The sequence below is a fragment of the Anas platyrhynchos genome, chromosome 5 (genome assembly GCF_047663525.1).
Source record: "Anas platyrhynchos isolate ZD024472 breed Pekin duck chromosome 5, IASCAAS_PekinDuck_T2T, whole genome shotgun sequence".
Classification (NCBI taxonomy): domain Eukaryota; kingdom Metazoa; phylum Chordata; class Aves; order Anseriformes; family Anatidae; genus Anas; species Anas platyrhynchos.
This window is the reverse complement of record NC_092591.1, coordinates 54300291-54327058: the sequence shown is the minus strand read 5'-3', so window position 1 is coordinate 54327058 and position 26768 is coordinate 54300291. Positions and strand designations below refer to the sequence as shown.

The following is a 26768-nucleotide window of genomic DNA, read 5'->3' as shown; positions in this document are numbered from 1 at the left end:
TTTTTTTTTTTTTTAAATATATAGCGAGAAGAGATCTGCTGCGGGCTAGGCACAGTGAGCAGCAACTGCAGCTGACAGAAGAGTTATAAGGAGCTCTTCTGCCACTTGCATCTCATCCAACAATTTAAGCAGAGAGGCCTTTTGTCACTTACCCTTTTTTGATCTTCCAGTCCATGTGTCACGGGCTTCCTTTTCTGATGTTGGCTGGATTCAGAGCCAGGTTCCATTTCCCAGCTACACATACTCCTCCGGCCTCTCTCAGCTTTCCCTAAAAATCCATAGCACGAACAACAACAAAAATCTAAAAGTAACTAAAAAAAAAATAGCAAGCGGACTCCTTCAGACCTCGTCCATGCTTTTTGTCATCCTTCTCAGTTCCTGTCTGCCATCAGTGCTCATTATCTGACCGGGCAGCCCCTCCGTGAGCCTCTATCTTCTATTTCAGCTCAGGCGTGGGGTTCCCTTTCCGTGCCTTACAGAAGGATGACGGAGCTGAATCCGGACCCAGTACTTCGTGCCACATTATTGCTCCATCAGCAGCCTCTTCAGTGCATTGCTGGCACGGGTAATTTATACGTCAATAAAGGTGTAAATGTGCATTTAATCCACTGCGTTGAGATTATCAGCATCCCTCTCCTGGGCCGCCTTCCTCCCATAAATCAATGTAAGCACTTCCCGGCGATAATTGCCTTTTGCCCATCTAGCAGGTGCTAATTGCGTACAACCAGCCGCGCACGCCTGTCATCCTCTTCTCGTACGCATCCACACCAACACCTAAGAGGAGACGGGAAGCAAAATAAATAAATAAATAAATAAGCGCATTTTGAGCGGGCTGACCGGTCGCGTAGCTGCAGACGCTCCCTGCCCGCCCCCCCAAGCCCCCTAAATACCCCTCAGCGCCTTCATGGGGGCTCTCCACAGACCGCCCGCGGGGCTCCTGCGACTCCCTCACCCCCCGGAGCCCCGCGGCTGCCGGGCCCGAGTTGCACCGCGGTGCCGGTACCTGGCGCTGGGCAGCGCGGGGCTGGGGCCGCCCGGCTCCGCTCCGGCTCCGCTCCAGCTCCGCAGGGCTCGGCTGGGCTCCGGCGCTGCCGCCGCCGCCGCTCCTCGCCCTGCCGTTCCCCGGGCAACCGGCCCCGCCCCCTCGCCCCCCACGTGGGGCCGCCGGGCCAATGGCGGCCGGGGGCTGCGGCCGCGCGAGGCAATGAGAGCCGCGCTGCGGGCGGGAGGCGCGCTGGCCCCGCCCCCTTGCCGAGGAGGCCCCGCCCCCCGCCCCGCAGCGCCGCCCTGCGGCACAAAATGGCGCTGAAGGGCCCGGCAGGGCAGGGGGCGCGGGGCTGCTGTGAGGGGGCGCCCACAGAGCGCTTGGTGCTCTGGAAGCCCCAGGAATGAGAAATTAAACCAAATGGGGAAGGGCCGGTGGCGTGTTGGTACAGGAGGTGCTTTATAATGCAGTAGGAACTCTGCTTCTGTGCGAGGTTGCTGCTTTTAGCACATCTTTTAAGGTACCTGGAGGAAAGGAGGTTTTCTCTCTGAAGAAATCCTTGGCTGTGGAGCACTACACAAGTGTCACCCTCTGTTTGCTTCCTCTGCACGCGTGATGTGTTGGGCGCTGAACAGGCAGGTGTGCTACCACCTGGCCTGCCGATTTGCATGCCAGAAACTGAACATTTGCATTACTGGTTTTGTGCTCCTCAACTGCAAAGCAAGTACAGCCATCTTCCGCGCCTTCCAGTTAAAGGTCAGCTGCAAATATATGTTCCTCTCTGGCTCAGATTAGCGAGACATCCAGCGTTTTATGAATCAAAGGAGCACAAGGCATGTTTGTATTGATTAAACGTTGCAGCCGCACCGAGAAGCGGTAACACACAAGATGTTGCACATATGTACTCTCACTGCTGCTTACAACCTAGACAGGCAAAGACAAGAGGAAAAAGAAAAAACACGTTTTCATCTCTGTTTTAGAAGCAGGAAGCTATGGCGCAGAACTGATGAAAGGCGTTTGCCAAAATCGGCTCTCCAGACTAACATCAGCGTCTTAACCACAGGCCATTCCCCTTCTTGTTGGTTCTTACCCTTTTGATGTGTTGCAGCCTGCTAGATAGGTGAAAGTAATCGTGTTAAATTACAGACTTGGACTCTAAAAAGATAATGATCAAAGCCCAAGTTCTCATGTCAGGGATGAGAACTGAAACCCGGAGCAATTTCATGACTTCAATGGACGTTAACACAGTCGTCATTTCCTTATAAAACAACAGCTAACAGTCATTGTCCTGTAAAAATCAGTAACAACGCTTTTTAAATGCACACCTTCGGTTCACAGAGTGCCATTCAAATCCCAATTGCCATTAAGAAGCCACCTATTATGTTCAGAGAAATGAAATGTTGCTGTGGTAGGAGCGCCAGCCTGGGACTTGGGACTCCTGAGTCTGTCAGATTTCTGTCTCCTAAACTCACACCGGTTACTGGTGAAGAACACCGGGTCCCACAGGATAAAGCTCAATGTCTATCGTGGGGATTTGCACTGCAAATGCAGCAAGTCAAAGACTGTCTTCTATCACTAACTCCATATGAATTCTAACAAAATAAGCCCTTGGTCTTTGCTGAAACTTCCAAATCCACGATAATTAAAAGCAAACTAATAACACTGAACATGCTTTGGGGTTGTGGGCTCAGCAAGGACAGTAAGATCTGGCCCAATGCATTTTTAATTACCACTGCAATACAACACTCATTTAAATTAGATGAAAACTACGATGCCATAATTGCACTGCTCACCATACGTGTGAAATACGAGGCTTCCTTTGTAAGCGCATATTTTCTGACACTACAAAATGTCACTGAAAGTTCAGTTATAAAACAGAAAAAGATGCCTAAAAATGCTGAGTAGTATTCATACTCTTAAAAGACTAGCATTTTAGAATAAGTAAAAAATAAGTTTCCTAATTAGAAAACAAAACATTCACAAACAGCTACATGCAATTCATCATCTAAGGAATTTAAATAATTTAACTTCAGATAATTCAGCTTTGATCCTTATACTGTAAGAGTCAACATTTCCTGAGGTGTTTTCACAGACTTTTCAGAACTATCTTGAGTTCATTTGTCTGTGTGTCTGCTTCAGGGTCTGGTAAAACATGGTTATGAAACCGATGGCTGCAATGGTAGGGATGTTTAGAGAGCAAAAAAAAAAAAAGTAAAATAGCAAGGCTATCATTAATTTTTCAGGCTCTGTTACAAACCTTTTAGCTTTTGGCTATAGCTAATCAAATTGAATGTTCATATAAGTTCCGATTTACAGCAATGAATTCTTAAAAATGTCTTATTTTGCATTTTTTAAATAGTATTGTATAATGCATGCACATTAAAAAGAGTTGTTGCTTTTAAGAATCTATTTACCTCTGTGAAATCCAATATTATTAGGTTTAGTCTTTGAAAGGTTAACTCTTTAGATAGCTAATAGATTTACTCTGTGACAGATAGATGCTGTCATTCTTTTTTTTCCCCCCCCCAGGAGTGTTTTATTTTATTTTTTTTTAAACTAATAAAGATTTCTTTATACAAAATGAAGTCAACTGCTCATTTATTAATGGAGCAAGATCGGTATCTAACATCTTAGAAGCTGCTTCACCAAATTACTTCTTCTGTGATCTGAAAACCATCAGACAAAAGAGAAAGTTCAAATGCTAAAATTAAATGGGAGATTTGAAAGAGAAGGGGCAGCTGTTCACTAAGACTTATGGCCACCCTACACTCATTAGAAAGCGGGTACCCTGACCTCTTTGGGAAAAAGTACTTAAGTAGATTCCCCAGTATAGCTCATAAGGACAGATGCTTATATGTTATAACATACCATAAAACCATGTTTCTACAGTATTTTTTTCCAAGCTGAGACTGTTTTGCAGTGCCTTGTATTTACATTGGAAACATTTTAAGACAACCCTCTTGATCAATTACTGCATTGCTATCCAGCATTTTTTTTTTTTTTAATTTCAGAGTTGTCGCTTGAATTCCACAACTACAAGACACATCTCCTTAAAGTAAGTAACTTCATGCATGGCTTGTATGCGTGCACAGTTAGTTGGTATTTTTTGTAGTCTGTCATTATTACAATCTTTGCAGGGATTTGTTAGGATCACTGTGAGCCACTGCCCTGAGATTTACTATGAATTCCATACTGCAGAAGCAACTTGCTCCTTCCTTTAACCAGCAAATATGTTCTTTCAGGATATCAGAATTTCCTAGTAAGTGGCATTTGCTATGCTGTAATTCCCTCAGTATTGATGGCATTATTTTCAGAATAAGCAAGTACTTACTGTGCCTAAGGGCTTTGAAATCTTGATATTGGCCAGCGTGCTTTGGAATAAAACAAAGGTGAGAAGATGCAATTTTGCTCACATTTGTTCAATCCTTACTTTCGCAGGTGAGGCTAAAGGCAGGCATTGGTTGTTTGCCTGTGCTCTCAAGGTCTTCCCTGAGCATCTGCCAGATGTGGTGGCATTCTTAAAATTCTCTCTGCTGTTAAAACGTCCTTGGCCTCTGAAGCCTGGCCCAGCCGCCTAATTGGAAACAAACCCTTTCTCAGGCTGTCAAAGGAAGTGGGATGCACAAACCTCACATCACACCAGCCTGGGCCCACAAGTGCATTGTAACCAGAGGATTCGTGCTTGGCTCTAGGGGCACAGTTAACCATGGACAACTTCACAGTGCAAAAAGCTTATTAATTGTTATTAAGCTTATAAAATGGAAAGGGGAACCAGCCAGCTTCAGTCCATCTCTGAGAAGCCAGCCTGACCTGGTATACGCCTCATGATTTCCGAGACAGAAATCTTTATTTTGCTTGAACAGGGCACCCTGAGTTTGTCTAGGGAGATCTACATCCAAACAACTTGTCCAAAGCACGTTTTCCATGTCTTCTTCTATCTGAACTGAATCTGTCTTACAAGTTAGTCATTCAGCCTGTGACACTAAAAGGTTACAGACTGCATACAAACATGTTTAATGAAGCTGAATACTGCAAGCATAAGCAGCAAAAATATTTTGTTTATTTAACATTTACACACACTCAAGTAAAAGCTTGTTAAGTTTGGTTGGCTAAGCTTGTTTTCAAAAGGGACCTAGAAGGCTGAAAAATTTAAACAAATCAGCATATGCATAACAAGACAATCATTCATGTTAGCATTCTAGTTTAGTAAATGATTAATTTTCCTTAGAGGAAGAAGTGGTGCTAAAACAACGCTAGTCTAATGTCTAGTAGCAATATTACAAGCAACTCGGAACTCCAGATTATATCAACACTGTGCATATGTAATACAGGAGAAACTTTCAGAGTCTGAACTTGAAAGAGAAATCTGAATAAACATGTGCTTATTTGAGTATTTGAATACAAATTCAAACTAGCTCCTCTCCACAATTGGCTTGTAGATATCTGCTCTGCCTGCATAATAAACAGGTCACCAGAGTTTTCTACGCACATTAAATGGCTGAACTGGAAGAGCGGAATAATAGCACAACAGCAGCACAAAGGAATTATTCTGAAATAAATCAGCTGTGGTTGGAAAAGTTCATATAAACTCCAGTGGGATGATGAGAAGTGCTGCAATATCTTTTTTAAAATATGACTAGCTACTCTGCTCTGGACGACTGGAATCAGGTCATCGTGGATGCTTTAACTGAGCTCTGAATAGAGGTTTGGTGGTAACATGGGGGTCTGCACCGAGAGTTTTCTCTTTTCTACTTGTCAGTAAAGATTGCAGTAACACAAAGCCTTACCCAGCTGGGAGCCATAAGACCAGCACTGGAGAGAAAACTGAAACCTTCTGCAGAAGGTCGGTCTTTTCACACTGGCTCAGAAGACAGGAAACTGATCCTTTCCTCTTGGGGACAGTGAAAGCCAGTCAGTATGAGGATGCCTGGTATGGGTTAAGAGGGCACTCATGAATGCCTGAGAAAAACAATTTTGTGCAGATTTTAATTAATGGCTACAGGAGAGAGGAAAGTTCTTATCTAAGCAGCATAGGAGAGGAGGACATTCAGTATCCAAAACAAGAAGCTGAGAAGGTAGCCCTTATTTCCTTACCCTAACTCTGTCCTTAAATAATGCAGTACTGCAATGTCTTGAAAAGGCTGTTGGCTTGTTTTGCACAGGCTCATTAACAGTTTGTACCCTCTACCTGATTTTCCCTGCAGGGAAAAAGAAGTTACTGGGAAGGTCCCTGCACAGCCTTGTGGTTACAGAAAGAAATTAAGCTGGAAAAAAAAAATAATCCTTGTGCCCCAATAGTAACATCTGCACCAGTTTTTGAGAAGATTATTATGGGGTGTTGGATTTGGGCATATTAATTCTGCTAAAGATGACTAGAGGCTTCTACAGGTTTTAGATTATAATGGAAACAGAAGCAGCTGAGTTCATGAATGATCTAGTGGCTCCATACAGAAGCTGGCAGGATAAGAAAATCTCCAACTGGATAAAGCCCTGAGAAACTTGGTCTGATCTTACAAGCTAACCTTGCTTTGAGCAAGGGGTTGGACCAGATATCTGAGGTCATTCTAACCTGAATTATCCCATGAACCTATAAAAGCAGAGAATATGCTTTACAGAAATGAATGCTGATGTTAGGATAGAAAAAAATGTTCCCACCCAGAAAACAAATGATGCATTTTGGAAGGACTGTGTTATGCCAGTTATTTTACAGTCTAAAATTACACAAATCTTGTAGTTTTCCTAATCTAAACCTATAGAGAGTAGTATGAATCTTTCAGCACTGGTGCAGCCCAAGAAGATTCAGCTGGATTTAACCATTTTAATTGGGGAAGCAGTGGGACTGTAAAAAGAAGATTTAAACCATTGCTAAGAAGTTTTTACGTAAACTATGCTAATAAGAAAAAGTCTTTAAAAATAGACATTTACAACCTTAAGTTATCTGTACATCAAAGGAGAAAGCATTTGCCTCGATCCTAAGGTAAGTTTATATCGATCACTACAAAGATCACGGAACAGGTGAGCTAAGGGACGGAAGGAGAGCAGTTGTGGATTCACATTTTTGCTTTAATATTAATATTTTGCACTTCTATAATCCCTTTCATCTAAGGATTTCAAAGCACTTTACAGACATTAATGAATTAAGCCTCACAGCAGTCCTGAGAGAAAAGGTAATGATTGAAAGATTATAACTCAAAGAGATTAATGGATAAAAGTGGGAAATAGCATTCCTAAAATTTCAGATAGCACTTAGAGCATATGGAAAACCCACTATTTTCCTCTATTTATATCCTATGCACCTTCAAGGCAATTCATCATACTGCCAAAAATTGTTCAGAAATGTTTACAACTGCTTATATACAGACAAAATCTGTTTGGATACAGCGACAGAAGCAGAAATAGACAAGAAATAGATTAGTTTGAAAAAAAAAATGGTTGTTTTGAATATATTAAATTGACAGAGGCAACACATTTTACAGAGTACGTTTGTGCTGAAAGGGATTTGCTTTACAAATTACAAAGTTTAGGACCACACCTTCATCTGAAATTCTGTTACTTGTTTTGATGCTATTGATATGCATTTTGAAACGCAAACTAGGATGCTTGACATCCTCCTCAATCTAGCCACAAATCCAAACAGGCAGAGGCAGACTGAAAAAGCTCCTGAGTTTCCCACCATTACAATACCATAATAAAAAGGTAAAATCCCTGCTTATTTTCAGGTCTTCATTGCAGTACTGAAAATTGTTAACTATTTTGGCCTAGTCAATAAGAAGAAGATGAGGCCGGACAGACTATAATTTGATGAAAATATGAAATAACATAAAAAAGATCAGTGGAGTTAGAGAAATATTCACAGAGACCACAGCACATGGAAGGAGTCTTGGCACTTACTGGAACTGAGGCAGGGAAAATGCACAGTATACAATACATTAAAATGCACTTACACCTTTAACACCCAAATTCCTCTGCCTTTGCTAACCTGGTAAGTTTCCAACATAACCATAAATATAATTGTCTTGATAGTTAGCAGAATTTGTCACAAAGGATGAAAAATCCTGAGAAATTATAAAAACTGTATTTTTCAGAAAGCATACAAAGCCTTTAGTGCATGGGGTCCTGGAATTTGAGGAGGAGAGCAGGTATTCTAGAGAGCAGGTATTCTATGAAGCCTTGCATCTTTTCTTCCCCTTTTATGTTTTCATTGGTCACAGATACACTTTTCCTCTCAAGCATTATTTAGTTCTCCAAGACGTAAACAAATCATAAGCAGAATCCAAAGAGAAAGTGCCATGCGTCTTCTAAGAAGATTTTGTGCTGTAATCATTTAATGAGAGATCTCTTGATGTACAGCCTTCATTCAATGAAAGAGTCAATCATGTTAAGGGCATGTAATTTCCTAGCTCAGAAGTTCTTGCTGTCCTGGGGCATTAGGAAATGAACCTCTTCACAATATTTTTTTTCAAGGTCTTTTTTTTTTTCTTTTTTAATAATTGATTATTCATACTCTGAGCAGAACTAGAAACTAAGAGGTATCTGCTTACAGAGAAAATAGGTTCACATCAATCAAGAATAGCCATACTTAACAAGTGGAAGCTCATTTCACACTAACTGTAAAGAGCAAACAAGACCTGAATTCTGATACATGGATACTACCTTTCATTTACAAGTGTGGTAATCATGCTTCAAGAGTAACATCTAAGCTTTTTTTTATTTTTTATTTTATTTATTTTTTTTAAACACTGTAGGAGGGCAGTGCTCTAAGTGTTCAACCATAAGAGCTCCTCAATCGCTTTGGCCAGCAACTGCTTGTTTCAAATAAAGAGCATCATTAAAAGACTAGCCTCCCCTTTGCTCTGTGCTGCTACATCTCTCTGCCTCTTCAAGGAGTATGGCAAGTTGAAAAAAAAAAAAAAAACACCCAATCCCCAAAGCTAAATCACTGTGCAGACTAACCAGGAATAACAGTATTATAGGAAAGCCACGAGTATCTGTCCCTCTAAAATTACCCCAAAATATTAAAACATAAGAACAGATATACCGAGTCATGCCAAGTCTGTTTTGTTCAGTATCACCTAAAAGTGCTCAATAACCAAAGGCTGCGCAAAGATGTAAGAACAAGCTGAGCACAGTTATATTTCTCTACTGTACATTCCCTGCTGCAGCAGCCTGTGGCTTGTAGCCTAAGCCAGGTGAAGCCCTCTAGCTCTTGTATGAGGCAAGAAATGAGTACTCACAAGTCTTCCTCTGAAGACAAACAGATGGCCAAGCATAGGCACCCATGCATTGCACGTGATTTTGTCATCTGTTTGTATTAAAACTGGTGAAAATGCATATGAATTCTCACTGGGTAGGGGGGAGAAGACAAAGTGAGCACCTTCTCGGTGGTACCCTGTAAAAGGACGAGAAGAACTGGACTCAAGTTGAAGTACAAGAAATTCTGTTTCAATGCTTTGAAAGTCTTTTTAGTTTAGGGGCGATAAATACTGGAACAGGTTGCTGGCAGAAGTTGTGCAGTCTCCAGCCTTGGGCACAAACCTGGACAATCTTCTGTAGCTGATCCTGACTGAATAAATGGTTAACTACAGGATCGCCAGCACTGCTTTACAACCTCAGTTACTCCATGATTCTGTGAAATACCCTTGAATAGCCAGCACTAGGATGTTGCAAAAGATCCACATCTAAAGGATTTCAGTTCTTCCTGGTTCAAAGCAAGACTTGGAGCTTCATCTTCTGTAGCCCAAACTCCTGTATGTTGTCTGTTCTCAGGCCAGTCATTCTCCTTAGCTTATGTTTAGACATTTTGTTGATATACGGATAAGACAATTATTCAATACATTTATCCTTAAGTTGTCAGGTTTGAGCAAGCTCTCACATACTTCAACAGCAAATGTGCCACCAACTTTAAAATAAGGACCATCCCAGCAAAAATATATTTTTTTTTAAGAAACACCTTGTGAGTCACAGATGGTTATGCACTAACGGCTCATCATCAACAAAACCTGATTTTTTCAGCTCCAAAGTACAAATTAAAACTTAAATTAACAGTTTTAACAACTAGCAACAAACAAAAGGTTTTGGTCAAGACACTGCTTATTCCAGTTTAATAGCAAATGCTATTACTAACCCCCACATCAGCTCAGGCAGCCTCTCTAATCTACACCTGAAAACCATTAAAGGTAGAAAAATTGTACATCTCAGCTGTAGTTTCTTTGTTCTGATGTATAGAAATACCTTTGGAGTGCTGTAAGTGATGCATTTCTACCTTCTAACAAGCTGTTCCCTTACCTTTGTTTTTTACTTCCAAAATCTCTCCTTGAGAGCACAGAAGCAAGGATGTTTGAATTCCACATCTAAACTGAATAATACTTATTCAAAAAGCAACATGTAAGGAATCCTAAGGATGGCTGGTTCTGTCTTCATGGCAGAAACTACTGAAACCCAAGAAATGAGTGTTTCCTTTGTCAGAATGCAACATGCTCTGCCTGTATTGTTGTTCATTAAAAAAGAATTTATACCAAATTCCTATATGCAAACATTGAGACACTAAGAAGAGCAGCTTTACAGCTTAAAAACTGTAAATAACACCTTTCCTTTTTTTTGTGTCACACATTCAAAATCGAACTGACTCTCCAGTTTGTGCATCTGTTCATTTACTACTGATATTGGCTTCGCTGTTATCCCATCCTTGTAGGGAGAGAGTGAACCTGGATTGGCTTCGCTTGTGTTAGTCACTCAGAGAGCTAATGCTCAATTATAATTTAATTATTTCCATGACACTAGCACTACCAAGTACTAGTTCAAACACCTGTTCTAAAATGCAACTGATGCTATAAATTCTGCTCTCCCGGATACCACAGATTGGCCAGGCAAACTCAAGAAAGTAGGAATAAGGTAAAGATGAAAATTCAGGTGTTCCTAGTCTAAGTGAGGCATTCAGCATCCCAGTGCGGTGTGCAGCTTGGCCTCTGCCTAAGTGCATGATCGCGGAGGGACACATATAAACAACAGCAATGTTGGATGCACATCAACCATCGGGGGAAACTTGCACCTGAGGTGAACACCTTTCTGCCTTTTTATAAATGGTGAAAATAAAGCTGAAGGAGAGTAGAAATGAGATCTAAAGACTGAAGAACTGATATCCAAGTTAACCACAACCGGATCACATTTATTTTGGCTACTGTCTTCTTCACATTCAATATCTTACAGACTTCTTGTAGCAAGTAATCTTTTTTTTTTTTTTTTTTTCAAAGTTTGTAGTGAAGTGTCAATAAAATATTCCTCTATTTTTCTGTGTTTTCACCTAAGAACCAGTCGCTACTGTTCGCATCTTATAGGAGAAAATTCTTTACAGGAATTGCATGTGGAGAACAGGTACTTGTAAAGAAAAAGAAAGTTCCTTACCAAAAATACTCTAGATCAATCATGTAAATGAAAATACGCTTCCCTCTCACTTCCTCATTTATTTATTTATTTATTTCCTGTGTGGGTTGGGGAAAGAGTTGAGCAAAGAATGTTATGACTATTGACCTGAGACAGTCTCCTGGAAATAATCTAACAGCAGGGAGCAGCAAGTCCTTTTCAAAACCACTGAAGCAAGAAAATGCTGTTGACCGAGCTATTGTGAGAGATTTGAAGGAGGGGAGAGGGAAAAGAAGATGGAGAAGAAGGAAGAGAAAGGATGAAACTACATTTTCATCTCATACCTAACATTTCTTTAAAAGTAAACCGCGTATTTTCAAGGCCATCACTTTTATGCCATCTCTGCCGTAACTAACCCTCATTTCAAAACAGATACCTGTTTTTCACAGCGGTCAGCTGGCTTTCTTAGGCTTATGGCTGCAGGATTTTTGCTCACAGCATACAGTGCTACATAGCTACAGATTTTCCCTGATCTGTGTCTCCTTATAATGCCCTGTGGTGGCTTTGAAAACCAAGACTATTTCTGTGAACTTATCAGTTTATATTCCTCTCCTGGGGATGCATCTTTTCAGTAAAAGGCCACTGTCTTTGACATAGATCTTCTGAGATCTCTGTGTGTTTTGAAAAAGCTAAAAGAAAAACATATTCCCAGTCCTGATGAGATCATCATTAGCCACCATTGCCAGGACCACTTCCACTGTAAAAGTATGGCTTTGTAGGAACCCTGAGGGTGAGGACGACTGTGCTGGGATACATTTTGTGTGTATTACTTCAAGATGCTACTACCAGTACCATTTGGGTCAAACACAGACTTGGCCCTAGGCAAGCAGATAACAAAAATACTGTTTGCTTTATACAGGTGATTTTTCTCTACTAAAACCTTTTTTTTTTTCAGAATTAAAATGGGCAATATTGATATACTACTGAATCTGTACCTAACTGTGATTAAAAATGTAATAATGAGCCTCTGTACTCTCTTAAATAAACAACATTCACCATCTTAAATAACTTAAGAATGACTGTAGACCAGACATGGTCATGACAGAGAAAGTTCCCACTCAGGATTTGGGTTTTGTTTGTTTTTAATGATCTTTGGTTCTTTTTGCTGACCTTCCATTCCTTTTGTGTGTGTGCACATGCACACAGTAGTTTCTCACTGAAATACAAAACCTTCAATGTTAATTCATCTTCTGAGTTAATCCATTTACACTGAAAGCCAAGAGACTGAAATTTTTGTTGTTGTGGGCTGACAGTTAGGAGCTCCATTGGGAAGCCATAGCAGTGGATTTGACCTTCCCTGTTCCTCATCATTTTCCCACATTGTCTGCTAATCTAAACTGTACAGAAACAAAGGGGGTTCATTAGCGAAACTGAAGCTGTAAATGAACTCTAGCTTTTATTTATGGCATTTTTTGTTGAAACAGAGGCTTTTTTCCCACCACATCATAAAAGAGAGTGGATTCATTAGATACATGCTCTAAAACATCAAAAATCATCTATTATTATTACTCAGATATGCATAGCCACTATTCATACAAGGCAATTTCATGAATAAGTTAGTACACATTTACACTTTTAACCATGATATCACATTACAGGAATATTATTATTATTATATATATACACATGTATATTTAGAATTTATCAGTTATTTTAAGAGTAAAAGCCAGAACAGAGCAGGTGGGTTTTAAGAACTTCGAATAGTTATCTATACAAGAGATTTCCTATACTGTACCAAAGGCAGATGTTCTACAGAAGCACTGATATCAAGGTACAGAAAGCAAAATCTAAACTATTGATGAAAAAATGAAGATACCTTTCCACATATTTAGGTATCAAACAACTAGCCAATAAAATGTAATAAAAGGATAAAGAAAAAAAAATAAGCAAAAACGCCACAAACCACCTTTGGGATGAAAGCAAGCATATGTAATGGGAGCCCAAAGGGTAATATATTCAGAAAGCTGTAAGTGCCTGAAAATGAAGGCTTAGAATGAAAGCACTTCTTCAGCCATAACTCTAGTGTCTCTAAAGTAAAGCTATAATCTTTTTTCCTATGTTCTGATGATAATCCAAGCACTAAGTGTCAGTTAAGAAGATGTAACAGAGCAGAATTTTCAGTGGGCTGGAAATCTTCTTTTGTTGCCTGTTTTTGTATATATAGGAATGTTAAGAACAAAATTACTATTGTCACTGCATTTAACTCATCTTTGGTTCACTACTGCTTTGACAACCTTCTAAGGAGATTGACTGAAATTAAATGATACTTAACAATACTTTAGAACTCTAATTGACTGAAAGCCTTTCTTCTTCTTAAACCAGAAATTAACACCAGAAAGGTTAAAGCCCAGATCTACGATAGAAGTGTGAAAGAAGGAAATCTGTTAGCAAGCATGAAGGGATACTGGTTCAAGCTTCTGATTCCTCTCTTGTATTTTGAGGGCAGGTAGATAATTGCAACTGTTTGGAGTCCAAGTATTCCTTTGCTTTACAGTTCTTCGCCTTTTTTTTTTTTTTTTTTAAATGAATACCAGGAAAAATATTGTACATTTACCTATTTTACCGAAAATAGAAGTATTGCGAAAGGAAATGGTTTATTCAAATGGTTCTCCCCATCCACATGATAGAGCTCCTACAAGGATATTCACGATAGCGCATGCAGCACTGTATACAGATTGAAATGCTAACAGGAGCAAGCAAAAAAGGAACACAATATATCCACAGGTTACCTGTCAAGCTAAACCTACTGTCTGGGTTACTTCGTAACTGGATATTTACATGGTTTCAGGCTTAAGGTAGATTATGGATTTGAGTGGAATACCCAAATTTTGAACTGGTTCACTCTCCAAAGAAGGAGAAGAAGAAATTTGGATATGGATTTACTGTATTCAAGACTTCCTCTTAAAGTGAGAAGACACTGGCTGCAATTCCTAACATGTATACAACATTTTATTGTCTTAAAAAAAAAAAAAAAAAAAAAAAAAAAAAGGGTATTGATGCATATATATATTGAGGTACCTTAATTTAAATAACATTTGTTCACTGCTCACATGTGACAAACATAGCTGACCAGACAGGGGAAAAATAGCCATGCCAATCCTACAAGGATACAAAGGTGGTTTTACACAAAGATTTGTAAATCCAAAAATACCATAGTCTGCTTGTTCAAACAAGCAAGCTATCAATTGTCACTGGGGAGGGTGACTTCTTGTCAAGAAACTACACTCAGGGTGTTCTACCTTGAGTAACTGAAAGATCAGATGCAACTCCGCTACGCTACACACTCTCTTCATACTCTCCATCTATTCACGTGTTGATATCTAATCTGCTCAAGACGATTTTCCTGAATAACAAGGGCTCTGCACACTGAATCACACTCAGGAAAACACTTCAGTTTTTCAAGTTGTTATACAAGCACTTCATTAACACAAAACCATCTATTACCTTTTTCTACAGTTACTAGATTTGTCATCCAATGTTTAAGAACCTAGTGCTCAAGAACTAATATCTCATTTAAAGGAACTCTGATTATTGAGCAAACTTATTTAATGCCACTTCAAATGGCTTTTAAAGGAACAACTTCTTCATCCCTCTTCCTACAACTGGAGATATGATTAATACAGGAGACAACCTTCAACGTGGGACAAAATCTTCAGCCACTGTTTAGTGCAAGCTGGAGGACAAAACAGACCAGTCCTCATTTAAACACAAACATTTCCTTTGGGAATAGTCCAGATCATTGTATTTGAGTTTTTAATCCATATATGTGATTGCTTGTGTATGTAGACACACTACATCCCTTCCAGCGAAAGTAATTTAAAAATATGAGTAGAGTTTCAACTACACTAACGAGAAGACCTAACTGCTTGTTATACCATTCACCTGCCTTACGTGGGGCTTCTGTGTTTGTTATGTTTTGCTACAAGTAAAACAAGGAGGGAAAGCTTAGGACCCAAAGTGTTCTTGTCCCAGGGTATTTCTGTACTGTCTACTCTGTGGTAACCAGACAATAAAACGCTTCAGTCACCCACAAGGAAAGCACTCCAACTGCAGTCATGCATCCATGCATTTGGGTATTGTCTTCTGATTCCTCAATTTCACACTTTGCTAGAAAGCACACAGCAGCAGCAAGTTTCAATTACTCACATCTAAAACACTTACCAATACTGATGAGCCTGAGCTGTGACATTTGAATCCCCCACTTCTGATACAGAGGCAGTATCTTTTTAAATTTTCTAATGCTGTCTGGTTATCGTTATTTTGAACATAGCTTTCTGCATCCTAAAGAGACATATTAAAGCAGGAATATGGCAAATGACACATCATTTCTTACAAAGCACGTAACCGGTAGCTTTTCTCAGCGAAGAAAAAAACATTTCTGCCTTTAAACTTAAAAGAAATGAAAAGCATCCCCTGCTGTCAGAAGTGATGACAGAAAGCATCTTTTCAAAATACTAAGTGGCTGCTCTATTTATTCATACCCACAGAAATTACGCGTTAGCTTGCCATGTGCACAAATGGATTAACATCTATAAATCGCAAGCAACTCTGTAAAGTTTAATTCTGTATAGTGAACTCATTTTTCGGCTTGTCAGCTCTCTTGAAATCACTCACTAACTGATAGCATTTTTTTCTAAATTCGAAGACTCTTCCCTTACATTTTATAACAGAAATTGGTAATAATTTTAAGGTACAAACAAAATCTTTTTCAGCATTTACTTTGAGGTTCTTGCTGGTTTCATTTCACTAGCACACTGGCTGAACAAATGCTGGGGTAACTGGATATTGATAAATTTCAGGCGAAATCAGGACAGGATCAATCAGAAAACTAGCCAAAGGCAGAAGTTTATTTGTGCCTATGTTTCTAGTCAGGCATGAGGAAGAATAAGTGATATGCCTCTCTTTCATTGTGGGTTGTATGCTGAAGTTGCTGGAGTTGAGGGTGCAACATGCTGCAGGCATGGAGACCATGGCAAAATTGGAGGAAAAGGCAAGAGGAATGTAGCAAGCAGTGGCTCACATGACCTTAGAAGAAGATGGGAGATCATCTAAGGATGTGTAGTCATATAAGGTATTACTAGAGCAGCATCTCAGCTGTTATAGCAGCAGCTAACTAGTACAGACTTCAGCCCTGGAGCCATTTCTACATCAGTACACGCAGTTATAGTCAGAGGTAATCTTGCTCTTCTATTTCACCCAGAAAAAAAAACTAGGGAGTAGGAAGTTTTGGGTCCAGAGCTGGCATTTCTCTTATTTCACGTTCAGGAAAAATAAATCATTCCTATTTTGCTGGTCACCTATTTCCCCTGTTTACCCTCTTAATCCGTGAAAACAAAGAAATGTTGAAACATGTGCTACTGGAGTTCACTCAACATTTCCTATAATTATCCCCGCTGAGAAACTCATTTTAGAGAATTTCTTTTTTGTTGTTGTTATTGTGTGTTTTTTTTTTGTTCCCAGAGAAGGGAAAACAGATTAATTCCCTGGCAACAAAATTCTAATTAATCAAAAATGTGGCTCTATTCATTCTCTGCTTCTTCATTACAATAAAATATCAGATGTTTACTGCTGAAATTATAGTCTCTATTCAATGTGAAATCAGGTGGCTCTTAAGATTTAATTATAAAAATAAAAATTATGTTTATTGACTCTGCACAAGTGTTTATCTTGATCTGTGATTCACTGATTACAGAAATAAATGATTTAACATGAGGCAGGACTTTCTGCAAACAACTGGAGAAACATGCTTCCCCCTGTCCCAGCAGACTGCCAACCATCCCAGCACACAGTCCCGGTGTCAGCAGCAAAGAACTGGCTTTGTACCACCTCAGCCTCATTCAGGCAATTATGTGAAGGAAAACAAAACTTTTGAGACCAATCTGCCCCGTGTATAAAGGCCACTTAGGGCACCGCTCGTGCTGTCACTACAGTCACTGAAAAAAGGCTTGCTTTTTATCATAGAATCATAGAATATCCTGAGTTGGAAGGGACCCTTAAGGATCATCAAGTCCAACTCTTGACACCGCACAGGTCTACCCAAAAGTTCAGACCGTGTGACTAAGTGCACAGTCCAATCTCTTCTTAAATTCAGACAGGCTCGGTGCAGTGACCACTTCCCTGGGGAGCCTGTTCCAGTGTGCAACCACCCTCTCTGTGAAGAACTTCCTCCTGATGTCAAGCCTAAACTTCCCCTGCTTCAGCTTAACCCCGTTCCCGTGGGTCCTGTCACTGGTGTTAATGGAGAAAAGGTCTCCTGCCTCTCGACACCCCCTTACGAGGAAGTTGTAGACTGCGATGAGGTCTCCCCTCAGCCTCCTCTTCTCCAGGCTGAACAGGCCCAGTGCCCTCAGCCGTTCCTCGTACGTCTTCCCCTCCAGGCCTTTCACCGTCTTCGTAGCCCTCCTCTGGACACTCTCCAACAGTTTCATGTCCTTTTTATACTGTGGTGCCCAGAACTGCACACAGTACTCGAGGTGAGGCCGCACCAGCGCAGAGTAGAGCGGGACAATCACCTCCCTCGACCTACAAGCGATGCCGTGCTTGATGCACCCCAGGACACGGTTGGCCCTCCTGGCTGCCAGGGCACACTGCTGGCTCATATTGAACTTGCTGTCTACCACGACCCCCAGATCCCTCTCTTCTAGGCTGCTCTCCAGCGTCTCATCACCCAGTCTGTACGTGCAGCCAGGGTTTCCCCGTTTTTTTTTTAGTTTTGAGAGTGAAAATAACAGTAGATAGATTTCATAAAGGAAACTATAATTAGTCGTCCCCCCCTCAAGTGATATGAACAGAAGTTGTCATATTCTGTCAGCATAACATCTAATATTCACATTCTACTGGCAATCAGATGAAAAGGAGTCTTTTCTACATCTGCAGCCTGACTGTACTTTTGTACACTGTGTATTTGCAACATGCTTTTAAAGGCAGGCAGGTTTAGATGTAATGATGTTGAATTATGTTTATTTTGGTACTCCTATCGTATTATCTCAGAAAGATGTTTGATGAAAAGCAGTGAGGACGCGCACCCAAATTTTTATTATAACTAGCTGCAGGGCAAGAAGTAGCAGCATAAAGCGGCTCAGCATCCCCAATGTAACATGCTACTTCATATAGGAATAGGCACAGATTCCTTCTGTACATCTACTTTACTTAAATTGTTCAAAAGGTCAGAGGCTGTCTTTTGTTATTGAAAAATGTACATGGATCACATTGACAGTGTAGTTGAGTGATTTATATTCTTCCGTTTATTAGCTCTCCTTATATTCCTAAGCATTGCTATTAATCTCATTTTACAGACAGGGAACACAGACTTATTAAGCATTAAACTGCCAATAGAAGCAAGATCTGATCCCAAGCCAACACTTTTCACTACCTCAGACTTACTGAGTAGCATGCCTCCTCAGCACAGGATCGGGAGTAGGCAGTGAGTTCCACCTAACACATGCAAAGAAGGGAGGTGGGGAGCTTCACCTCCCTCCCTCTCTGGCCTCTGTAATTTTGATTTCTGCTTTCTCCTCAGGATTTTTCAGTCCATACCATATTCTGGATTTAAGTAGTGTGAAATGCGTTCACCTGATTCATGTCAGTATGGAACAATGCTAGGACCTCATGGTATGATGAATGTGACCTTCTGTCTTACTTAGACTGTAACTACAAGTCTAAGAAAAACAGAGTGGTTAATGTATATAGTTCAGACTGAGCCTTTTATTACAGTAGTAACAATTGGTGTTTCCCACAAAACACAGCTAGAAATCCTCCCTGCTAAGATGCTTGGAATTCTCTGCACAATGAGACATGACCATCCTTGTCGTATCTCCTCAGCATGGCCTTAACCACCGGGAGAATATACTCACTTCTTCCACTGAAGCTCTTTCACTCCTTCAGCACAACAGGCTTTTTAACAAGTCAGAAATGGAAAGCCCTTCCAACTGAAGAGTGAGGGCACACACATGCCATCCTTACCCCACACCAAACAATATACACGTAGTTTGAGTTAAATATTCACTGGAGTTAGCACCAGACCCCGGAATTACTGGCAGACCTTCCTCGTGTATTTAGTGGTTGTGAACAGAAAGAATACCAAAGCAGAATCTTCAATGCAGCTGACACTGCTGGATGCTACTGAATTCAGCCAAGCAATAACAACAGCAAATGGGTGTAAAAACAGCTGGTGACAGTCCCAGCCCCCTGACAGCCCTTCACGCAGGGATGGAGGAGCTGGGCCCGTCAGGTGCGTGCACACGCTGCTGAGCATCATTTCACACTACACTGTGCAACAAAGAGAAGGCTTCCCTTTCTCAACCTGACAATGCAAAGGTGCCCTTTACTCGAGAGGATGCACAGCAAGCTTTCTTCAGGATAAACGGCCCTTGAAAAAGGTGCCTACATGACTGTTAACAGTCTATTATGCTTCATCTCATGAGTGTGGTATGCCGAGCGTCTTTCCAGGCCCCTGTCATTTTAATGGACAACTCTCCATTGTGGCTAAACACCATATCGGTCCCTTCAGGGGAAAAAGGAGCAGACTCTGCAGAATCCTCTACACCTGACTGACAGGCCAAGGTTTGGAGTACGGCCAGGAGGGAATTCACAGTGAAAACCCGAGTTAATCATAATCTTCACTGGATGCAAAATTTCCCTGTGCCAGATTATTCCGAAGAAAAAGGGCTCTTTGTTAGGGCACCACACATTTCCCTGCATTCTCCGCAGAGTTCAAAACAAAACAGAACAAGATAGCTAAAAAATGAATATTCAAATGCATCTAAGTTTTTTTTCTCCTTCTTTGTATCTTCACAAGAAAATACCCTCAGAGAATTATTGCTTCTGTGAAGAATTGATGAGGCTGCCAAATGAAACAAACTGGATTTCATTTTGATGAGCATGCAGCAATGTGTATCTATCATCCCTTGTGCCTTCTTGGAGCATGGGTATACAGTACTGCATAGTACCATCTATGCCAATGACCTCATCTGCAATATTATAATGCCCAGAGAGCACCCTAAATGTATTTGTCTAGTTATTAGCCTTAATTGCTAGGCTCTCAGCAGGAATACAGTGAAAAGATAATAAACTCAAGTTTCCTTTCAATAAAAGATTAATTTTTCATACAGTTCTAGGTTAATTTATATTTGACCAAATATTTTCCTTAAACAGTTTTCAAAAGAAATGAAAGATGGCTTTCATCTTTTTGAAAAAATACTCTTCAAACTTGACATTAATAATTTCCATTTATTTCACCTTTTGTGATATTTTAATCAAAATCTTCATTGGCTTTGGTAAAGGACATTTTACTGTCCCCATAATACAAAAATGTTGATTAATAGCAACATGAAATGATACCTATTTTAAATAATACTAAAAATAGTGCTTGAAATATTGTCTACACAATATTGTTCAATTGCATAAACTGAAACACACAGGGCCTAAGAGACTATCAATGGATGGTAGTGTCTTTGAAAAGTCTATAAAAGTTTGACTGATTTAGACATTCTTCCTTGCTCTTTTTCCTTAAAGTACAGCTTGACTCATTGGAATTTATAGCACTAAGTATTTTCTACAAATAACAAAACTCACTGCTCTCATAGATTAGGTATACATATATTATATATATACACTATATATAAAATATTATATATATTATGTAATATATATATATTTAATGGAAGCCTAATGAGAATCCAAGCAGAGCATAAGCTCAGCTGGGATTTTAACAAGAACAACATGGGCTAGAATTTATGATCAAGTACCCCCTGACCATCCTCTCTTTGCAAGAGTGGACACACATTTCTGCTTTTACTATGCCAGCAAATTATACCTTGATAGATTTATGCAGCAAAAGATTTACTGAGGAAGTCATAATGAACCTCCGAGTATAGTTAAGGAAAAACAACTGTCAGAATAAGGCAAAGATAATTACTGTTGACATGTTTAATCCCTTCATGGCAGATGAAATAATTCAGCTTGGTTAAGATGCTATATCCAGAATATAGAGAAGTGTTTCAATGGAGATGGCATTTGGAACAGAAGATGGCAGGTGCAAGTAAAGTTTATTTCAGATATTACAGGCTTTGTGGTGGATTTACTGCACTCAATCAGCATTCTCTCAGGGGAAAAAGAAAAAGGTTATCTTTGTAGCGCTGAATAATTCCCTCCACACAGAGAGGATACAGGAAAATTAGCTAATGGAAAGAAAAGTGTTTTTAACTCAACAAAATCAAATTTAATTGTACACAGAAGAAACTCCAAATACTCTATTTCCTTTATGCCATTATAATACATGTTATTTCCAAGATATAAGGAATTTTATTACCCTTTCCACAGTGTGGAATCCACAGCACAAATTAGCAGCCTTTCAGACATATTTACTATGAGGATCAGTGAACACAGGGCACATGGTGCTGAGTACCTCCGAAAATGCCAGACTTCTCAAGTTTCAGTATCATTCAGTAAGTAATCCTTCCAACTAGGAAGATGGAATGCTGACTCCCTGCTCAATGCATTCACCAGTATATCTCAAACTTCGAATTAACACACGCTCGTGCCCCCATGCGAGTACCTATCACATGCCCATCGGTGTGCTGACAGACTGCAAGAACATGCCTCTCGCAGCTGGGATTTTCCAAGAGCAGGCTTAAAAGAAAATTAATGTGAAGCAAATAAGGCATCAGAAGTTAGAGCAAGAGAACCTACAGAGCAAGAAGCAATATATGATGAACAGGTGAAAGGCAAAGCTGGCCAGAACGTTTAAAGCAGGACATGTGAAGAGCAAACTCAAAGAAGCAAGCTTCAAATATAACATGGTACAAAAACTCTGGGGAAGAATTTCAATGAAATGGAGAAAAATTTTGAACAGAAAATACTATTAACGTTCTCAAACCAAATTCATTCTTAATGTAAATCCTCTGAAACCAGTCAGTTTGCTCTAGAAGAAAATGTCTTCCTTGGTATGAACGCGACATTATTCCAACAGATGAATTAAACCAAACAATTCAGTGCAACAATATTGTAACTGTGGTCAGTGGAATCACAGGTGCAAAGAACGTCTGTACAATGTCAGTATGGATTATTTTGTTAATCTTACAGTATAAAGTATTCTGCCAATGATATGCCATTTAACATTATATATCATTTCTCAGCAAAGCACTGAGGAGGGTGCGGTATGTTTAGGAAACTGTTTGAAAGAATATTTAGTTTTGGGCACATTTATGCAGTAAGAAACCTTTTGAATAAACCTAGCTACTACTTGTTTGTTTGTTTGTTTGTTTTTGTTGTTTGTTTGTTTTGTTTTTGGTAAGATTTTAGTAAAAATCAGGTCTTTAGGAAGAAAGAAAAAAAAGAAAAAAAAGCTTTGTAGACTGCTATAGGAATCCATTCTTGATTACACTATCTACATGAAATTAAATGGAAGTGATTTCAGTAGCACACTTAGGGAAATCAGGTCTTCCAAAGGCTCCTGCAAACAACAATATAATAACAAGCCCTATTTATTTTTGCTCTAGCACATATAATATTTTGGCAGGGAATTAGCTTTCAATGGCATAGTCATTCCAAATTTCTGGTGGAACTGCTAAATCAGACACTAATAATATCACTCAAGCTTGACCTGTATGTAACAGTAACCTTTGGGGTAGCATGACAAAGCTTGTAACATCACCTATAACAATGTTCCCTCGTGATACCTACCTAGTAGTGAGAGAATACCTCTTTTCAACATTCCACAGCTGGAAATGAATACCATCACAGCCCCTCATAACGTCTTCCTTTGTATGCAAACAACAGTGACATTTTTCACTTTTTACACACTTCTCAACCCCTTTGTATTGTTCCTCTCCTCATGAGCACCCTCTCAATCACCAGTGCTGTGAGGATATCTAACATGCAGAAGCTTGGGCTGATGAACGTGGAAGCTGTCAGGATAGATCTTTGTACAACCAACACATGAAATGTGCAATGGATCGGCAGGTTTGGTAGAAGTGCTGTGGGTTCTGACACCGTTACAACAATGTATTTTCAGAAGAGCGATGAGCCTGTATTTTGGCTGACCCATGAACTTCTGACTTCAGTAAGTTAGGTGGAAACCACACAATGTAGTTTTCCCTTTAAAAATATACTTCTAAGTGTAATTCATTAGTTGAAGGACATGAAGTAAACAGGCCTTTGCTCAAATTTGTGCTTTAAATGTGGATCAAGGAGTAATATTTACAGTGAAAGATCTGTCCGTATGTTTCTTTTTGGCAAGTAGCAATCCTCTCCACTCTTAAAAACACCAGTTCACTTACCTGGCCATAAGTCTCACTTAGCTCATCTCTCAAACGTTGAAATAACAAAATTTATGTTTAATACACTAAAATAATTTGGATGTGATTCCCTGTAAGATGTTTGACTACAAAGAGTACAAGACTACAAGAGCATTTGAAGTAGAAACATGTTTTGTACCTTGAGTACTCTAAACTCTTTGCTCTGTATGCCCTGTAACAGTGCTAACAGCTCAGTGCCCTGTTGACCCTCAGGTGCATTTGGTTCTGTGCTGTTATATTCTTTTCCCGATAAACCACCACAACAACAAAAAAATACCTGCAGAAGCGAAGCACCTAAGCACTACATTTCTTTGTACCATCTTATTAATATTCTTCCAGTGTAGTTTCTGGTGCATGCATAAGGCTTTAATTAGCACTGCCTGAAATTAGCATGCTTAAAAAAACATTTGTTTTCAAGGAATTCCACTTTCCGCAATGCTTGTTTCCTTTGTAGCTTTCACCTAAGATTTCGACCAACTGATTTAATTTCCCTTGTTTCAGAAGATAATGTAACAAGTGATAGCAAATAAGCTAAAGTAAAATTGAATCAAGTCATGCAATAATATGCCTTAATATGATTTAATTTCACGCAGACTAATGAATACAAAATTAGGTAAGGCTAGAGAGCAGCATGCCGCAGCACTTTCTGGATCAGCCACTGCCACCTACTGCCCCCGGGTGCTGCAACCTGCACCCAGCTGCCTCTGTGCTGCTGCTGCAGCCATATAGGAGCTGCCAGGCACTAGCCTCACTTTCCCTCCTCAAGGGCACCAGTTCCAGAGCAGGGAAGTGTCAGCAGTGACTCCTCTGGGTACCTATATGCAACTCAATTTGCATATGTCTCTTGCACAGCTGATCTTACTGACTGCCCAGGCTGCGTGGGCTGCATGCCCCCGCCTATAGAGGTATGGGGTGGAGAGAATACACGAGATCACTTTTAGACACTGCGGCCGACTGACAACCCACCTGTCACATTACTTGCCATTGATTCTCTACTGCATATGTTTCATCTTTGAAAGTCATTTTTAATAATTTAAATATTTTGTGTTATGTGCTGTATGAAATTAATCGTGTAATTTTTCTGGGTAGTATGACATGTAACAGCGCCTCAAGCACAACTATGTGATATATCAGCCGTCTCTTAGTAGACACAAAGGAGTAAAAGAAGTCTGACCTCTAGCGAGCACAAGTGATGATGCCACTCCTGAGAGAGACGGTCCTCAGTTATCTTCACACGCTGGAAAACTTCATCGGTAGTCCTGAAACGAAGATATATTTTTGTTACAACATAACCCTGAGCAAAGATGAGAACAACTGAGTATAAAAAGTTATAATCCTAATTACTGCAGAATTTTGAAGTGACTGAAGAAGTTTACAGATTTAGAAATTTAGAATCTACTCTTCCTTTTTTCATTGTTTTTGGATAAATTAATTTTCTTATCCATACTTAAAATACCAAATACTCGTTTTAACTCTGGGAGACTTTTGCAGTATTACAGGGTATACGTATATCATGAACTTGACTAGGAATTCATACCTGCAGAAAAGTGTAGGTTCACCTAGGTACCCATCTGGCATATATTAAGTCATAAATAAGACTGTTATCTACTGCCTTTAAAATTCACTTGACTAAGAAAATGAAGTACTGCAAGAAAACAATTACAAGATATATGTAATCACAGCATCACTTGCAAGGATTCCCACAAGCTGTATTTCATCAACAGAATTGGATGCTTAATTTCAGGCACTTTTCCTGCTTCCACAGGTGACTGCTGTTTGCAAATTCACAAACACAGCCCCAGAAAGGGTAATTGCAAAACAGTTCCTTGAGAAAAGCAGCCTGAAAGAACAACCAGGCAGTGGGCAGGAAAGCTCAATGGGTCATACAAAGCACCAAATCTTTCAAATTCACATAACATCAGTGCTGCCTTTTTCACTTTTCCAGTGGAGACACACACTCAGCAATACTGATGATTACAGGTCTCAGAATGGCTGAGGTGAGAAGGCACCTCTGTGTCCATCTGCCCCCATCTCCTGCTCGAGCAGGGGCACCAGAGAAGGGCAGGGTACCCAGGACCACGTCTAATGGCTTGTGAACAACCTCCTGGAGGACAGTCCGCAGCACAGACCTGCTCCCTGATGTTGATGGGGAGCCTCCTGCCTGCCAGTCCGTGCCCATTGCCTCTTCTTGTCACCAGTCACCCCTGGGAAGAGCCTGGCTCTGCCTTGCTTGCACCTTCTCTTCAGGCATTTACAGACATTGATAAGATAATGAAATGATGTGTAAGAATTAATATTTCTTTTTCTGTAATGAGTTCAAATTCTGGCATTTTGCCTGTAGAATACATCAAAAGAGTCGCATTAATCAGAATGAAGAGATAGCACGCATTAATTGACTGGCTGCCTCTTCGTGCTGTGCGGGGCAGATTGTGGTAAGATCTTACAAGTAGGATCACCTGGTGAGAGCTATATCAGCACAACTCTTCGTGAATTTCGTTACAGGAGCCAGTAGTTGAAATTCAGCCTGACAGTAGCCCAGCACCACATCCAGAGAGCACACAGGTATAAAAGGACGGACTTTGCCTCGTGACCACGCTCAAACCAAGCCGTTGACAACGTGTTTGTGCAAGTATAACTGTGAGCAGGGCACACAGAGCAGATTAGGGCTGTCTTTAGCATAACACACAGCTCAGGCTGCTGAAGAAAAAACTTATCTGTGAGGGAGATCAGAAACGCGTGTTTACCTAGAGCTCAGGCAACAGCAGCACTGCACTTTGGGCACTTCTGACTCGTTTACCAACTTCGCTATAATCCCGGTTTATCGTCCCGGGGCTCGGTTGATCTACCACAGGCGATCTTTAACCCCCGTGAGGTGGCTCAGCCCACACAGGTAAAGCCGCACGCTCACGGCGAGGCACTGGCGGGGGCTGGGAGCTGGCAGACACGCAGAAACCCCTCGGGACAGCCACCGTGTGAGGAGCCCCGGGGTGGGGCAGCAGGGACCCCGCCGGCGAACCGGGCACCGGCGCTTTACTGAGAGGAGCTGAGGTGAGGGGAGCTGAGGCGAG

At 40.4% G+C, this 26768-nt stretch overlaps 1 protein-coding gene across 2 annotated transcripts in view; it reads right to left on the bottom strand.

Moving 5' to 3' along the window:
• The window catches only part of NAV2 (neuron navigator 2), a 424692-nt gene extending 398146 nt beyond the window's left edge, over positions 1 to 26546 (bottom strand). The window contains exons 1-4 of one of the 2 annotated variants that reach the window (XM_072039124.1): positions 26445 to 26546; positions 24875 to 24959; positions 1510 to 1909; positions 153 to 774 (exon numbers count right to left, since the gene is read on the bottom strand). In XM_072039124.1, coding sequence (XP_071895225.1) covers positions 153 to 242 — 90 coding nt within the window. In that variant the 5' untranslated portion in view covers positions 243 to 774; positions 1510 to 1909; positions 24875 to 24959; positions 26445 to 26546. Of the gene's footprint in view, positions 1 to 152; positions 775 to 1003; positions 1155 to 1509; positions 1910 to 24874; positions 24960 to 26444 lie in introns of those variants that run through there. The other variant, XM_072039125.1, reaches the window with a different exon arrangement.
• Positions 26547 to 26768: the final 222 nt, after the last annotated feature.